At 49.8% G+C, this 17,262-nt stretch overlaps 1 protein-coding gene across 1 annotated transcript in view; it reads right to left on the bottom strand.

Moving 5' to 3' along the window:
• LOC308154855 (activating molecule in BECN1-regulated autophagy protein 1A-like) overlaps window positions 1-12,447 on the bottom strand; it is a gene marked incomplete at both ends in the record, with an annotated part of 167,542 nt that extends 155,095 nt beyond the window's left edge. Inside the window, 9 exons of the mRNA XM_080528073.1 lie at window positions 6,762-7,575; window positions 7,891-8,143; window positions 8,339-8,522; window positions 8,730-8,914; window positions 9,422-9,488; window positions 10,066-10,238; window positions 11,732-11,915; window positions 12,034-12,092; window positions 12,310-12,447. Coding sequence (XP_080384199.1) covers window positions 6,762-7,575; window positions 7,891-8,143; window positions 8,339-8,522; window positions 8,730-8,914; window positions 9,422-9,488; window positions 10,066-10,238; window positions 11,732-11,915; window positions 12,034-12,092; window positions 12,310-12,447 — 2,057 coding nt within the window. The remainder of the gene's footprint in view (window positions 1-6,761; window positions 7,576-7,890; window positions 8,144-8,338; window positions 8,523-8,729; window positions 8,915-9,421; window positions 9,489-10,065; window positions 10,239-11,731; window positions 11,916-12,033; window positions 12,093-12,309) is intronic.
• Window positions 12,448-17,262: the final 4,815 nt, after the last annotated feature.

Raw genomic sequence — 17,262 nt, forward strand, 5'->3', positions numbered from 1 at the left:
TCTCCATCTGTCTCCCTCTTTCTCCTCCTGTCTCCTCCTATCTCCTCTGTCTCCCTCTGTCTCCTCCTATCTCCCTCTGTCTCCCTCTGTCTCCCTCTGTCTCCTCCTATCTCCCTCTGTCTCCTCCTATCTCCCTCTGTCTCCCTCTGTCTCCCTCTGTCTCCTCCTATCTCCCTCTGTCTCCCTCTATCTCCCTCTGTCTCCTCCTATCTCCCTCTGTCTCCTCCTATCTCCCTCTGTCTCCCTCTATCTCCCTCTGTCTCCCTCTGTCTCCTCCTATCTCCCTCTGTCTCCCTCTGTCTCCTCCTGTCTCCCTCTGTCTCCCTCTGTCTCCTCCTATCTCCCTCTGTCTCCCTCTATCTCCCTCTGTCTCCCTCTGTCTCCTCCTATCTCCCTCTGTCTCCCTCTGTCTCCTCCTGTCTCCCTCTGTCTCCCTCTGTCTCCTCCTATCTCCCTCTGTCTCCTCCTATCTCCCTCTGTCTCCCTCTATCTCCCTCTGTCTCCCTCTGTCTCCTCCTATCTCCCTCTGTCTCCCTCTGTCTCCTCCTGTCTCCCTCTGTCTCCCTCTGTCTCCCTCTTTCTCCTCCTATCTCCCTCTGTCTCCCTCTGTCTCCCTCTGTCTCCTCCTATCTCCCTCTATCTCCCTCTGTCTCCCTCTTTCTCCTCCTATCTCCCTCTGTCTCCCTCTGTCTCCCTCTGTCTCCCTCTGTCTCCCTCTTTCTCCTCCTATCTCCCTCTGTCTCCTCCTATCTCCCTCTGTCTCCCTCTGTCTCCCTCTGTCTCCTCCTATCTCCCTCTATCTCCCTCTGTCTCCCTCTTTCTCCTCCTATCTCCCTCTGTCTCCCTCTGTCTCCCTCTGTCTCCCTCTGTCTCCCTCTTTCTCCTCCTGTCTCCCTCTGTCTCCTCCTATCTCCCTCTGTCTCCCCCTGTCTCCCTCTGTCTCCCTCTGTCTCCCCCTGTCTCCCTCTGTCTCCCTCTGTCTCCTCCTATCTCCCTCTGTCTCCTCATATCTCCCTCTGTCTCCCTCTGTCTCCCTCCTATCTCCCTCCTATCTCCCTCTGTCTCCCTCTGTCTCTCTCTGTCTCCTCCTGTCTCCCTCTGTCTCCTCCTATCTCCCTCTGTCTCCCTCTGTCTCCCTCTGTCTCCCTCTGTCTCCTCCTATCTCCCTCTGTCTCCCTCTGTCTCCCTCTTTCTCCTCCTGTCTCCCTCTGTCTCCTCCTGTCTCCCTCTGTCTCCCTCTGTCTCCCTCTGTCTCCCTCTATCTCCCTCTGTCTCCCTCTGTCTCCCTCTGTCTCCCTCTGTCTCCTCCTGTCTCCCTCTGTCTCCTCCTATCTCCCTCTGTCTCCCTCTGTCTCCCTCTGTCTCCTCCTGTCTCCCTCTGTCTCCCTCTGTCTCCTCCTATCTCCCTCTGTCTCCCTCTGTCTCCCTCTGTCTCCCTCTGTCTCCTCCTGTCTCCCTCTGTCTCCCTCTGTCTCCTCCTGTCTCCCTCTGTCTCCCTCTGTCTCCTCCTGTCTCCCTCTGTCTCCCTCTGTCTCCTCCTGTCTCCCTCTGTCTCCTCCTGTCTCCCTCTGTCTCCCTCTGTCTCCCTCTGTCTCCTCCTGTCTCCCTCTGTCTCCCTCTGTCTCCTCCTGTCTCCCTCTGTCTCCCTCTGTCTCCCTCTGTCTCCCTCTGTCTCCTCCTGTCTCCCTCTGTCTCCCTCTGTCTCCTCCTGTCTCCCTCTGTCTCCCTCTGTCTCCCTCTGTCTCCCTCTGTCTCCCTCTGTCTCCTCCTGTCTCCCTCTGTCTCCCTCTGTCTCCCTCTGTCTCCTCCTGTCTCCCTCTGTCTCCCTCTGTCTCCTCCTATCTCCCTCTGTCTCCCCCTGTCTCCCTCTGTCTCCCTCTGTCTCCCTCTGTCTCCCTCTGTCTCCTCCTATCTCCCTCTGTCTCCTCCTGTCTCCCTCTGTCTCCCTCTGTCTCCTCCTGTCTCCCTCTGTCTCCCTCTGTCTCCTCCTATCTCCCTCTGTCTCCCTCTGTCTCCTCCTATCTCCCTCTGTCTCCCTCTGTCTCCCTCTGTCTCCTCCTGTCTCCTCCTATCTCCCTCTGTCTCCTCCTATCTCCCTCTGTCTCCCTCTGTCTCCCTCTGTCTCCCTCTGTCTCCCTCTGTCTCCCTCTGTCTCCCTCTGTCTCCCTCTGTCTCCTCCTGTCTCCTCCTATCTCCTCCTATCTCCCTCTGTCTCCCTCTGTCTCCTCCTATCTCCCTCTGTCTCCCTCTGTCTCCCTCTGTCTCCCTCTGTCTCCTCCTGTCTCCCTCTGTCTCCTCCTGTCTCCCTCTGTCTCCCTCTGTCTCCCTCTGTCTCCTCCTGTCTCCCTCTGTCTCCCTCTGTCTCCCTCTGTCTCCCTCTGTCTCCCTCTGTCTCCTCCTATCTCCCTCTGTCTCCCTCTGTCTCCTCCTGTCTCCCTCTGTCTCCTCCTGTCTCCCTCTGTCTCCTCCTGTCTCCCTCTGTCTCCCTATGTCTCCCTCTGTCTCCCTCTGTCTCCCTCTGTCTCCCTCTGTCTCCCTCTGTCTCCTCCTGTCTCCTTCTGTCTCCCTCTGTCTTCCTCTGTCTCCTCTGTCTCCCTCTGTCTCCCTCTGTCTCCCTCTGTCTCCCTCTGTCTCCTCCTGTCTCCCTCTGTCTCCCTCTGTCTCCCTATGTCTCCCTCTGTCTCCCTCTGTCTCCCTCTGTCTCCCTCTGTCTCCTCCTGTCTCCCTCTGTCTCCCTCTGTCTCCCTCTGTCTCCCTCTGTCTCCTCTGTCTCCCTCTGTCTCCTCTGTCTCCCTCTGTCTCCTCCTATCTCCCTCTGTCTCCCTCTGTCTCCTCCTGTCTCCCTCTGTCTCCTCCTGTCTCCCTCTGTCTCCTCCTGTCTCCCTCTGTCTCCCTATGTCTCCCTATGTCTCCCTCTGTCTCCCTCTGTCTCCCTCTGTCTCCCTCTGTCTCCTCCTGTCTCCTTCTGTCTCCCTCTGTCTTCCTCTGTCTCCTCTGTCTCCCTCTGTCTCCCTCTGTCTCCCTCTGTCTCCTCCTGTCTCCCTCTGTCTCCCTCTGTCTCCCTCTGTCTCCCTCTGTCTCCTCCTATCTCCTCTGTCTCCCTCTGTCTCCCTCTGTCTCCCTCTGTCTCCTCTGTCTCCTCTGTCTCCTCCTGTCTCCCTCTGTCTCCCTCTGTCTCCTCTGTCTCCTCTGTCTCCTCTGTCTCCCTCTGTCTCCCTCTGTCTCCCTCTGTCTCCCCTCTGTCTCCCTCTGTCTCCTCCTGTCTCCCTCTGTCTCCTCCTATCTCCCTCTGTCTCCCTCTGTCTCCCTCTGTCTCCCTCTGTCTCCTCCTGTCTCCCTCTGTCTCCTCCTATCTCCCTCTGTCTCCTCCTATCTCCCTCTGTCTCCCTCTGTCTCCCTCTGTCTCCTCCTATCTCCCTCTGTCTCCCTCTGTCTCCCTCTGTCTCCTCCTATCTCCTCCTGTCTCCCTCTGTCTCCTCTGTCTCCTCTGTCTCCTCCTATCTCCCTCTGTCTCCTCCTATCTCCTCTCTGTCTCCTCCTATCTCCCTCTGTCTCCTCCTATCTCCCTCTGTCTCCCTCTGTCTCCTCTGTCTCCTCCTATCTCCCTCTGTCTCCTCCTATCTCCTCTCTGTCTCCTCCTATCTCCCTCTGTCTCCTCCTATCTCCCTCTGTCTCCTCCCACCTACCCCTGGCTCCTCCCACCTGCCCCTGGCTCCTCCCACCTGCCCCTGGCTCCTCCCACCTGCCCCTAGCTCCTCCTACCTGCCCCTAGCTCCTCCTACCTGCCCCTGACTCCTCCTCCTGTGGTTAGATGCATGCAAGAGTGTGATATCCAAAACCTACCAATGTTACGGTGAGCTGGGTGAATGGAGTATGAATGCTGTAGTAGAAATAAGGCCACACGCTCCTAAAAAAAATAAAGTATTGTCTTCCCTAATCTTAAATGGCACCAGATTGCCACTGGAATCTTTTAGATCTTAATTTGAGTGTGGTGAACTCTGAATCTGTGAGACTGGAATCTGCAAGAGAAAGACAGGGGGGTGGGGTGAACGAAATGTAATTCGGTTGTTTGCTTTCCAGGCGCTTTTTTGACGGCCCGGCAGATGAGATTAGAGCCCCGATGCTTTGGCCTTGTGTCAGACAAAGTAGAGCAGCCCCCTTGGGAACGCTGAAGAGGAGAAGAGCTCTCCACTCAACAAGCTCCAGCGTTAGATAATGAGAGGAGAGTCGGGCAGAGAGAGAGGGAGCTCTGGAAGCAGAACCCTGGATGTCCACAACACTGCCCTTGAAACATACACTAATTGCAACCTTCCAGGGCAGCAGGGGATCCCTGGGATTGAGGCGAGAGTCGAGACAAAGCAGAGAGAAAAGAGAGAAAATAATTATTGTTTTTGTTGTCGATGACGTACTCGCAGTGCAGCGCAGCAGCTGGCCGTCGGCCGCAGTCATCGGGGGTATGCAGAGCAGAGGAGAGAGAGAGCTCTATTCTATTCCATTCAATTAAGATTAAGAAGAAGTCAATGGTTTTATTGGCTAGGCTTTCTTTGTGAGAAACCCGGCTTGTATTGATTTTTTACAGCACAATAGTGTTGTATAACACCCGACCACAGCCCCCCTAATATGCTACATCACTATTTCCTCAAGTTGTCATCGGTAGTCGGTAGTCGCTCGCCTGACAATCATCTGGTCGGTCTAGTCGATACCACACTGCCACCAAGTGGCACGCCGAGGACTCATCAACCTTGGTCGTTGCCTCAAAGCCGACACAGAACAAACGTGTTTCCTTTACAACCCAAAGACCTCACAGAGACACAGTGTAATAATGGTGACCTCATTTGGTCTATCGATAACACGATAAATGTTTAAATTCAACAAAAGAAACGTGAGAGAGGTTAACCTGGAAAACGGTCAGACATGTCTACAGGTTAAGCAGGTGTTCCCACACATTCTGAAACATCAAATTCAAGCACCTTTCAAGCACCTTTCAAGGACTTTCAAGACTCAATTCCCTCAAATTCAAGGACCCGACACGGCACAGTTTGAGACAGAACTAGCCTAGTTGACGAGCTACGTAAAACATTTTAGAATTTTTGAAAAAAAACATTTAGAGAGAGAGAGGGGAATTCAAGCACTTTCAATGACCCATGTCTATTTTCAAAAACTTTCAAAAAGACCTTGATTTCTTTTTCTCAAATTCACAAACTTTCAAGGACTTCAAGGACCCGTGGGAACCCTGGTTAACAGAGGCCAAAGCCTGGTCGTACCACTGTGAGCAGGTCACAAACAGGCCATGTAGGGCCCATTGCTGCCAAGTCTAGGGCTGCGTTTACACCGCCAGTTAGAAGTCACACAATTCCGAATTTTTGCTCACATGTGGCACAGATCAGATATGTACCATGTACGTGTAACCAGTAAAAAAAAGCACATTGAATCTGATATTCTCAGATCCGATTCAGGCCTCAATCTCATCGTCGATCAGATACGAATCGGATAATGTGTCATTTCGACCGCGATCTAACCAGGCAGGTCGCATATAACTCTCAATTCTGATTTGCACGTCATTGGAAATACGTTGATGGTCTCGCATTTTGAGTTTCACTATCCTGCTCATTAGTTTCTCGGCAGTTGTTTTTCATGCCGTGGCAGTTTACTTAGGCTGCATATACACCTCATAATGCTTAGTTCCCATTTAGTGCCTATGTTACGGTACATGTGGGAAGACGGTACATGTGGGAAAACTAGGGTTAGGTGCTAGGGTGCTAGGGTTAAGGTTAGGGTTAGGGTTGGGGTAGGGTTAGGGGTAGGGTTAGGGTTAGGATTACGGTTAGGGTTAGACATGCCAGCATGTACCAAGTCGACGTAGCAGCACCCAACCCTAACCCTAGTTTTCCCACATGTACCGTATTCCCACATGTACCGTAACACCTATATCCGATTCAGGCGTTAAAAAAACATTGGATATAGGCGCTAAATCGGAACTAGGCATTCCGACCTGCGGTGTAAATGCAGCCTAAGTAAACCGCCACGGCATGAAAAACCAGAATGAAACAAGACTGCCAAGACTCTAATGAGCAGGAGAGGGGAAGCAAGTGTCTCAAACTGAAATAAACACCTAGCCTACTCTAATTGGCATGATTCTAAATATGGAAAATACCTCTAAGAAGTTTAGTTCCACCCTCCAAACTAAAACAACAAAAAATAAAAAAGTCAATAATCTAGGTTTGAATACATTAGGCTGGGGGACTGATATGGAAGCTTCATTCAAATGACGGTGGTATGAAATGAAAGCATGGAAAGTCAGCCGGACCCATGTGACTAGAAGCACGTCGGGGTGACTTGAGGTTGTGTGCAGGTGTTGTGGCAGTTGGCGGTTTAGAGGACAGTGTTGAATGTTGCATCTGTGAGTTGTTTTTTATCTGCGTGTGGCGGATGAGGATTGAAGTGAGAGTGAAGAACAATAATGTAAGAGGCCTCAGCTGACATGGAGCATGTTACACTTACTAAGATGCAAATTCCTATATCCTATACAAGGCCTAATTCACAGAAGCTACAGTATTTTACAATGACGTTTTCATGCTATAGAGCAAATAGGCTGCTGTAGCCTATATCACATTTGTATTTTTCCAGATCTTTAACCTCAAAAGCATAGGCCCCACATTGTCACCTCACATCGTATGACATTTGTTTGAAACAAATACGGGAGGCAATATTGCTTTGCGTGTAACAGATAAATCAGAGAACCTCCCGCTCAATTCTCTTACCTTCTCAGGTAGCCGTCGTCGGGGTTGTCGTCAGGCATCTCTTGGTTTAAGGCCTCTAGCGGCGGCGGGTTCCCAATCCCCTCTTGACCGGCGGCAGACTGTCTGTAAACCCGCTCCCAGTGGCCTGTCTCCTGGTGGTACACCAGCCCCACGGTCTGCTCCCTCTGCGGTCTGGTGGAGTCCACTACCTCAGCCTCCTCAGCGCCGGGCCCTGTCGTCTGTCTCCTCTCAGAGGGGAGAGGCCCGGGGGGCTCCTGCAGCCCCCCCCTCTGCCTCAGGGTGTGAAAGGCCGGGCTGGGGGGATGCCAGGGCTGGGAGGAGGGGGTCGTCGTCCCCTCCTCCCCCTCCGGCCCCGGGGGGGTCTGCCCCGAGCGCTCCCAGCGCTGGGTACCCTGGTTGAAGGTGAACAGGTTGTGGCAGACCCTGCAGCGGTTCAGATGGCCGTGGGAGGGGGGGGGGGCGCAGGGAGTGCCGTCGGGACCTAGGTGGGGGGGTTGATAGTGAGAGGAGGAGGAGGAGGACGAGCCCCCGCCCCGTTCAGAGTTGAGTATCTCTCGAGTCTGTCGCTCCGGACTGCTCTCTCCACCACCACCGACCCCCCCGGAATGCTCCGTGTCCGTCTGCATGCGGTCGTACTCCAGGAAGTAGCGGTTCAGGTTGCACTGCAGCACGTTGCGGATGGCCGTGGGGCTGGGGCTGCCGCGACCCCCCTCCCGGTCTCCGTGGAGACGGTGTCCGCCGCTACTGGCGCCCTCTCCGGTGGCCTCACCGCTGCTGTGAGGGCCGCCTGTCGCCGGAGGGAAGCTCCCCGGGTCTGAAGCGGAGGTGTAGGGGGAGGAGGTGTAGGAGGCGCCGGGCGACTGGGAGGAGGAGGGCGACTGGGAGGAGGAGGGCGACTGGGAGGAGGAGGCAGCAAGAAGAAGAGGAGACAGCAAACTAACCGAGTAGGCGCTAGAAGACACGGGCGGGCCGGCTCCTCCGCCTTCTGCCCCGCGCTGCTCGGGACGCATGTTCATCATACTGCCCATCCAGTCTGCCCCGGCCAGCCGCCCGGAGTGGTGGTGGTGCTCTCCTCCCCCCGCCCGGGCTTGGTGGTGGTGGTGCTGGTGGTGGTGATGTTGGTGTTGACCCGGGATGGGCCCGGCGGCCCCCAGGCCCGGGATACTCCGCTGGTGGTGGGCGGGGCTGGAGGCCATACTGCGGAGGGAGTGTCCCCCCGCGCTGCTGTACACGCTGCTGAAGGCGGAGGGCCGGTGGGGGTGGGGGTGGTGGTGGTGGTGGTGGTGCGAGGGGCGGGGCTCGTTGGAGGAGGGGGGGCGGGGCTCGGTGCGGGCGGAGGAGAAGGTGGAGGCGTGGGAGGACCGGGCCGCCTCCAACGAGCCCTCAGTGCGGGCGGAGGAGAAGGTGGAGGCGTGGGAGGACCGGGCCGCCTCCAACGAGCCCTCAGTGCGGGCGGAGGAGAAGGTGGAGGCGTGGGAGGACCGGGCCGCCTCCAACGAGCCCTCAGTGCGGGCGGAGGAGAAGGTGGAGGCGTGGGAGGACCGGGCCGCCTCCGACGAGCCCTCGGACGGGTCGGAGGGGTCGGAGGGGTCGTCGGAGGCGGGGGGAGGGGAGGGGGCCCGCGTGGCCAAGCAGCGGCTGCAGAAGCAGACCATGCCGAGGTGCTGGACGCAGCCCTGGTAGGAGGGCCGGGGCCGGTCCCTCATGGCGGTGTAGTGTCCCGAGGGGAGGGGGCCGCCGGGGGAGGGGGAGGAGTCGGGGCTAAGGGTTAGGGAGGGCCGGGGCCGGTCCCTAATGCCGGTGTACTGTCCCGAGGGGAGGGGGCCGCCGGAGGAGGGGGAGGAGTCGGGGCTAAGGGTTAGGGAGGGCCGGTACCGGTCCCTAATGCCGGTGTAGTGTCCCGAGGGGAGGGGGCCACCAGAGGAGGGGGAGGAGTCGGGGCTAAGGGTTAGGGTTAGGGAGGGCGACTGGTGGTCCTCCGAGGCCTGGGGGTTTCCGCCGGAGCCGCCGCTGGAGTTCCTGGAGGACAGGATGTGGAGGAAGTTGTGGAGGATGGGGGTGCGCCGCACGGGCTGGGACTGGAGGAAGGACCGCTGGCGGAAGTGGGGCATCTCCACGCTGTCCATGGGGACCTCGGAGTCGTCGTCACTCTGCTGAGAGGCAGTACGGTACAATGCACGACAACAATCAGAGAGCATTGTGGGTATATCAAGCTGTGTAGGAGCCGATGGAGTCGTGTTTTGGCTCCCTATTTTTTACGTTTTTGTTACCGTTAATATATATATATATATATTTTTTTTTTTGTAATGCTGCCTACATGCTGTTATTCATGTCTAATCTGAACCAGCTCACCCGATCACCCCAATCGGTAATGTGTATTGTCTATGTTCATGTCTAAAAAATCAATAAAAAGAATTAAGAAAGAAACAAACCATCAGAGAGCATGTTCTGGTCCTCTGTGGCTCAGTTGGTAGAGCTATGGCGCTAACAACGCTTTAGGTTGTGGGTTTCGATTCCCTCTGGGACCATATACTGAAATGTATGTATGCACTCGTTGCAATGTAAGTCGCTTTGGATAAAAGCGTCAGCTAAATGGCGTATATTATGTTCTAAGTAGGAAGTAACTGACCGTGACTAATGTTAAGTATTGCACCACTCACCTGTTGGTTAGAGGGATTCACGATGGCAGTCAACAGGTAATGACCCAATGGGTCAAACCTCACCAGCCTGTAACAAACAATCAAGTGTTATGACTCCTATTCACATTCTAATACAACGTGGAATTGTCTGCCTCAGGTTTTAAACTCGGATAACGTTGAATTCAACATCAAGTTTCTTACTGTACTTCTGTGTTGTAACCAGATCACTTTGGTAACATTTAACAATGTATTAAGAAACAAATGTAGTAATTGTTTTATTGTTATTTCAGTGTTATTGTTATTACAGTTAGGAGGATATAGTGATATCCCACAGTGATCCGCAATGCCCCCACCCTGGACTCCTTCGAATCAGCCCTCAAAACCCCATCTGTTCACCAAGGCCTTTGGCCCCTAGTCACTGTTTCTGTTTTGTTTTCTGTTTTGTCGGTCTGACCATTTCCTTTAGAATTGTTAAAGCGTCCTTGGGTTTTATGAAAGGCGCTATACAAATCCAAGCTGGAAGTAATCGCACAAAACAGGCGTGAGATCAACTTAAGTGTAACCAATCAATCTACTACTGTGAGATCAACTTAAGTGTAACCAATCAATCTACAACTGTGAGGTCAGTGGTGAGGCGAGGAAGTCGGCTGAGCTGCTGGTCAGACCTGACTCTCTCTGTCTCGCTGGCCGTCTTGACGCTGACAAACGGTTCCCTCCGGCTCCAGTCCCAGAAGTGGATCTGGTTGTTGGTTGCGATGAGGAGGAGCTGGACGGTGGGGTGGAAGGCCAGAGAGGCGATGGCCACGTTGCTCTCAGTGAACCAGCTCTCACTGCCTCCCTGAAGAGGCACGCCGTGTGCATGAGGGAAAGATTTGGAAAACTAGTCACACATTTCATCACAATATTGTTACTATTCATATTAATAATAATAATAATAATATTCATATTGTTATCCCGATATTACTACTCGATCTTTTTTCTGTTTGTAAAGAGTCTTTGAGTGTCTAGAAAAGCACTATATAAGTCTAATGTACTATTATTATTATTATTATTATTATTATTATAATATTGAAATACAAGAAAAAGCATTTGGTCCAGTCAGTGGATGTGCTGCTATGTTGCCATGCTTGTTTTACATGTGGGTAACGGTTTATGACGTTAAGGTATTTTAACCTCTGTGAAAGAAAACAATAGAGTAGTTATACACTGCTCAAAGAAACTGAGGGAATACTTCAAGGATATGCCTCCCGAGACCATCACTCTTTCACGTCTGTCACATGTGGTCAGTGTGAATCTGCACTCATCTGTGAAGAGAACCGGGCGCCAATTGCGAACCTGCCAATTCTGGTGTGCTCTGGCTAATGCCAATGGAGCTGCACGGTGGTGCTGCGCTGTGAGCACAAGTCCCACTAGAGGACGTCAGGCCCTCACGCCTCCCTCATGGAGTCTGTTTCTGACAGTTTGGTCAGAAACATGCACACGAGTAGCTCACTGGAGGTCATTGTGTAGGGCTCTGGCAGTGCTCCTCCTGTTCCTCCTCGCACAGATACGGTCCTGCTGCTGGGTTGTTGCCCTTCTACAGCCCTGTCCAGCCTTGTGTAACGGCCCGTCTCCCAGTATCTCCTCTACGCTCTTGAGACTGTGCTGGGAGACACAGCAAACCTTCATGCGACGGCACGTATGAATGTGTCATCCTGGAGGAGCTGGACTACCTGTGCAACCTGAAGGGGCTGCAGGTACCGCCTCATGCTACCAGTAGTGACAAGGGCACTAGCAAAATGCTAAACTAGAGAACAATCTGTCAGGAAGGATAAGGAGAGAGAAATGGTCTGTAGCCACCACCTGCAAAACCATTTCCTTTTTGGGGGTTGTCTTGCTGTTGCCTCTCCTGTCCACCTGTCGCTTTCATTTGCACCAAAGCAGGTGAAATTGATTAACAATCGTTTACGCTTCCTAACTGGACAGATCGATATCCCGGACGTTTAATTTACTTAAGTAAGTAAGTAAACCTTATTTCTATAGCACCTATCCCAGATGAGGGGTCACAAAGTGCTTTACATACACAAGAACGTAAAAAAGAGCAAAAAGTCAGACTTGGTGTTATACTATGATGATTAAGTGTTCCCTTCATTTTTTGGAGCAGTGTATCTGCAATATGATTTATGAATGTATTTACGTAAAAACACCATATCCACAGGAGTGTGTAGGGAGATAAGGGGTGGGTAGGAAGTAGAAACAAACTTAAAAAACGGTCCTCTATACCCCAGCCAGCGCACACATATTGTACATGCAGTCTCTGGAGTTCCTTTGCAAAAGATGAAACCCACTCACATGCAGGTCCCAGATGCGGACCTCTCCGTCCAGGCACCCTGACGCCACCAAGCCTGGGATGGTGGGGTGAAAGGTCAAACACCAAGGGGTGCGGCGGTGGCCCACAAGAGAGTGGATACACTTGCCCGTCTTCAACTCTGTGATGTATATGTTGTGGTTGACATGTGTGGATGCCATAAGGGTCCTACAGAAGAAAGAGAAAAAGAACATATTACTGTATACATACCGTACACTTCTAAAGTGGCTTCTTCCACCAGCTGAAAAATATGGCAGCGTTGTTTTTTATAGGATGTCACTCTGACCTGTCTGGGCTGAACGCCAATAGGAAAGTAGAGCGAGGGCTGTCTGGCAACTCCACTTTCTGAGGACAAACAAAGCAAACAACATCGTAAAAACATTGCCTAATTATCTTCATTCTGCCTTTAGCATTGTTGATTTATTCCCCTATTGCCATACAAGACAAAACAGATATAGGCTAAGCTTTTTAAGATTTCTAAATATTGCACAACTGTTAGTTCATATTGCTGTATGATGCAATGAGATATACAGTAGGGTCTCTCCATGGATTGCTTCTTTACCTGGCTCTGCCATTTCATCCGCCTGGTTCTCTCCTCGACAAGCTGCTGCAGGAGACGGTGCGAACCGAGACCACGGATGGCCCCTCGCTCGCGGCCAGACAGGATCCGCACCGAATTCTTCTGATAGGTACTCTTCATCTCAGGGCTGTCTGTCTGTCTCTCTCTCCTTCACACTGATCTGGTCTGTTGATCCTCGTTAGGGCGACTAGAAAAAAGACCATGGGGAACACAGACCTGTGGCCAGCTCGGAGGCTAGAGAGGGAGAAGGCAAGAGAAGAAGGGTTGGGTGGGGTCAGATCAGAGAGTTCAACCATTACAACTCTCACAAATGAAAGTTGTCAACAGTATGCATGTCACATCTAGCTGTCAAGTATGAGGCAAGCCAGGGGAGGGAGGGGTTATCCTATGTTAACTAGGGCTGTTACGATTATTCGACGTCGTCGACGTCACCGACTACGTCAATACGTCGGTTAGCGTAATATGCGTCGGTTAGTCGCAAATAAAAAAAAATACTTTTTTTTTTATTTTTTTATTTTTTTAACCTTTATTTTACCAGGCGAGACAATTAAGTGTATGAGTGAAAATGGATAGCTACTAGCTAATGTTACACAAGCAATGTAGCTCACCACAGTTCGTATGTCTTGTCTTCTGGTGTTAGTAACGTTAGCTATGTAGCTGGCTAGCTACGGTAGCCTATTGTCATTGTGGTGCTCGCACCTACTGTACGTTATCTAGCTCGTAGCTCGCATGCTACGTTAGCATCAATTTAGCTAATCATAACATAGCAGCGAGAGTAACGTTAGCTAGCTATGTGTTGTGGTGATGGACAGACTTCTAAATGGCCATGTTGGCATTCAAGTTGGCTAAACATAGCAGTGAGGTGGAGACAAAAAAGTTTTTTTTTATTTTTTTATTTTTTACAGTACAAAAATTATCGTTAGACTTATCGATAAATTAGTCGTTAGACTAATCGAATAATCGATAAAATAATCGCTAGATTAATCGTTAGAAAAATAGTCGTTTGGGACAGCACTAATGTTAACTAACTACACAGCAGGGCAACGTCATACATTCCTATGTGTGTGTGTGTATGAACAAAAACAAGACTTAACTAACAACATGAGGATAGATAGATATGTGGAGGAGCACATACATACATACATACATACATACATACATGAATGATTGTCTTGGCTCACTGATTTGCCAACACAACATGCTAGCTTAGCGTAACCCATCTGTTTAGCTATAATACTAGTGTATATATATAATGTATCTATACCTGCACTAGTGAGATATTCCTTGTCTGTTTCACACTTTCTTCCACCCTCGAATAACCCCAGGTTAAGCTTAGCGAGAGAGTTGTCTTGGCAACATTATCAAAACAGCTTGGCATAGGGGCTGCGTTCGTTAAATTCGCTCTGAGAGCGCCGGAGCGCACACTGGGTCCGACGTCATAAAGGCACCGAGTAATCTGATTGGACATGTGGCATTCCACGAGTGCTACTCGAGATTTCCAGAGCGTTATTACGAACGCACCCCAAGCTAGCTTGCTTAGCAATACAAGCTAGCTAAACGCCCCCCTGCCCTTGTTCCTACCGTCTCTCTCTGCTCCTGGTTGAAGTGTCAGAGCTCCTTATATGCCTCTTAAAAATGATTCTTTGTTATTTTTCCTTTGATGATGTATTACTCTTCTAAGCGACTGTGCTGAGCTGTTGGCTGGTAAACTGTTGGTTAGCTTAGCTTAGACAAATGTTTTCATTTGAAAACATGTAATAGCTCTGCTCGCTGAGTGGAGCACAGACAGACATTACCAGTGGAGCACAGGACAGGAACAACAGTCGAATGCCGAACTGATTCATAAGTCCAGAATAATGAGAACTTTCAACAACAGTCAATATTACGGAAGAGTATTAGGGCCACCAACACAAGTTTTTTTTTTCTCCCGAAAGGGGGGGGGTTATATTCTGAGTTTAAAGTCAAAATCTCTGAGATAAAAAGTCTGAATTTCTGAGATAAAAAGTCAGAATTTCTGAGATAAAAAGTCAGAAGTTCTGAGATAAAAAGTCTGAATTTCTGAGAAAAAAGTCTGAATTTCTGAGATAAAAGGTCAGAATTTCTGAGATAAAAAGTCAGAATTTCTGAGATAAAAAGTCAGAATTTCTGAGATAAAAAGTCAGAATTTCTGAGATAAAAAGTCAGAATTTCTGAGATTAAAGTCAGAATTTCTGAGAAAAAAGTCAAAATTTCTGAGATAAAAAGTCAGAACGCACCCCAAGCTAGCTTGCTTAGCAATGCAGGCTAGCTAACGCCCCCCTGCCCTTGTTCCTACCGTCTCTCTCTGCTCCTGGTTGTGTCAGAGCTCCTTATATGCCTCTTAAAAATTATTCTTTGTTATTTTTTCCTTTGATGATGTATTACTCTTCTAAGCGACTGTGCTGAGCTGTTTGTTTTCAAAAACATGTAACAGCTCTGCTCGCTGAGTGGAGCACAGACAGACATTACCAGTGGAGCACAGACAGACATTACCAGTGGAGCACAGGAACAACAGTCGAGAGCCGAACTGATTCAAGTCCAGGGGCCCGTTCCGAGATTATCTTCTAAGCCTCGATAAAGTTCTAATCGGCGATAATGTTAGCTTGCGTTCGGTGCCATCAATGTAGCTCAAATAATTCGCTGTTTGGTTGCTATGCAACATATCCTTCTGAGTCAGATATAATTAGCCTGGTCGCGAGCAGGCTAAAAGGCTGGCTAAAGTAATGCGTGCTTCAAAATTGTCTCACAGGCGGAAACTATATCCCGAACGACAGTTCCATCAAGTGTCTTTTAGGAAATATTAGTTCCCACTTTTTACGAGATAGATAGATAGTTTGATAATTTGAAAGTGTGATCGATAGATAGATAGATAGTTTGATTGTGTGATAGATAACCTGATATTTTGAAAGTGTGATAGATAGTTAGATCGATAGATAAATACATTAAAAAGTGTAAAAAAAAATGTTTAGGTATGTCTATCAACTTGCATTGCTTTTGACACAGCAGTCTGGCTGGAGCAGTGGTTAAGGCAACCAGCTAGAGTTCCAAAGGTTGTGGGTTCGAGACTTGACTAAGTGATTTTTTTTATTTATTTATTTTAACCGAAGATTTCATGCAAAGGCTTCAAACACCATTGTAATCGTGTCAGTTCTTGTAAATTAGCCTGCACCATAATTTTATAGCCTACATACTTTTTTAGATGAGATTTTAGATTAGATTCAGACAACGAAATGCAGTAAAAAGTGTGTCAGAAGAGGGATTTGAACCACCGTCTAAAAATGACGAATAAATACTATAGCAGCGGTCAATACCACTAGGCCATTGTGGCGATATGACAGTTTGTAGCCTGCTGCTGATATCACCACAGTAGTAATATTCATTTATTAAAATATGAACATATAACAATAACTGGGGCTAGTATGACCTACGCATTTAATCGGTCAGCAATTTCTTGCCAAACCATTTCCCTCGCCTTGTTAATTGCGGCAGTATTGCACTATTTTACATCTTATTTTTCCGTCTTCATAAAGATCAATAATTCGGAATGCTGCGCAAATGTAGGACCCCTGCAGAGTGGAGTATCTTCATTTCGACAGATCGACTCTTCGGGGCTCTGTATGTCTGCGTGCACGCGCCCATATCGAAGATTTGTAAGCCGGTGTTCTGTGAACACGCATGACACAAGCCTGATCCTCGTTCGAGGAATCACCTGAGGCTTGAATTCCAATCCTGAGTTGCCTGACCGCCTGATTTATTTCAATCGCCGATATACTAATCCACTTTAGTGGAACGGCCCCCAGAATAATGAGAACTTTCAACAACAGTCAATATAATGTGTGTGTGTGTGTGAGAGAGAGAGAGAGAGGAGTTTCGTGTGTGTGTGTGTGAGAGATAGAGGAGTTTTGTGTGTGTGTGTGAGAGAGAGAGAGAGAGAGAGAGAGAGAGAGAGAGAGAGAGATAGGGGAGTTTCGTGTGTGTGTGTGAGAGAGAGAGAGATAGGGGAGTTTCGTGTGTGTGTGTGAGAGAGAGAGAGATAGGGGAGTTTCGTGTGTGTGTGTGTGTGTGTGAGAGAGAGAGAGAGAGATAGGGGAGTTTCGTGTGTGTGAGAGAGAGAGAGAGATAGGGGAGTTTCGTGTGTGTGTGTGAGAGAGAGAGAGAGAGAGAGAGAGATAGAGGAGTTTCGTGTGTGTGTGTGTGTGTGTCTGTGTGTGTGTGTTTAGGGGTTAGTGGGGGGGGGCTGTTTGTGTTCCCAAAGTGAAAAACAAAATGTTTAACATGTAAAACTTAAATGAACAGATGTTTGTTGTTGTTGTTGTTGTTGTTGTTGTTTACACTACAGTCACTGTAACAGTGGTGGAAAGTTCCCAAATAAATTGTTTTATTCCAGCCTTCCCAAATGTGAAGCCCAGTACAGCAGTGGCAAAAACAAACCAGCCATGTCCACTGTACACAGGCAGTCATGTCCACTGTACACAGGCAGTCATGTCCACTGTACACAGGCAGTCATGTCCACTGTACACAGGCAGTCATGTCCACTGTACACAGGCAGTCATGTCCACTGTACACAGGCAGTCATGCACTGATGATTGAGAACAAGATGCACCTCCTCCTCCACTGGCAACTTCCTCCTGAGTTTGCGGTCAAACCAACAATGGACCAATGGTTCACACAGAGGTCAGGAGGTCTTTGTCAGCAACTAAACACAGTGTCTCTGCTCCAAAATGCGTCCTTGCTCTCTATCTAGAACGTATACGAAGTACGGTAAACATAAGTGCAATATTGAAATACAACTGTGAACATTTCAAACCCTGCTAACTGCGACACTTTAAATTAATGTGCAACAATACTATGTGCAATATGACAACCCTTGTGTACATAAGGTTCAGAGATAGGAAAAGTTAGGATATTTATAGCATA

The sequence above is a fragment of the Nansenia antarctica genome (assembly GCF_963989245.1).
Source record: "Nansenia antarctica genome assembly, chromosome: 4".
Lineage (NCBI taxonomy): Eukaryota > Metazoa > Chordata > Actinopteri > Argentiniformes > Microstomatidae > Nansenia > Nansenia antarctica.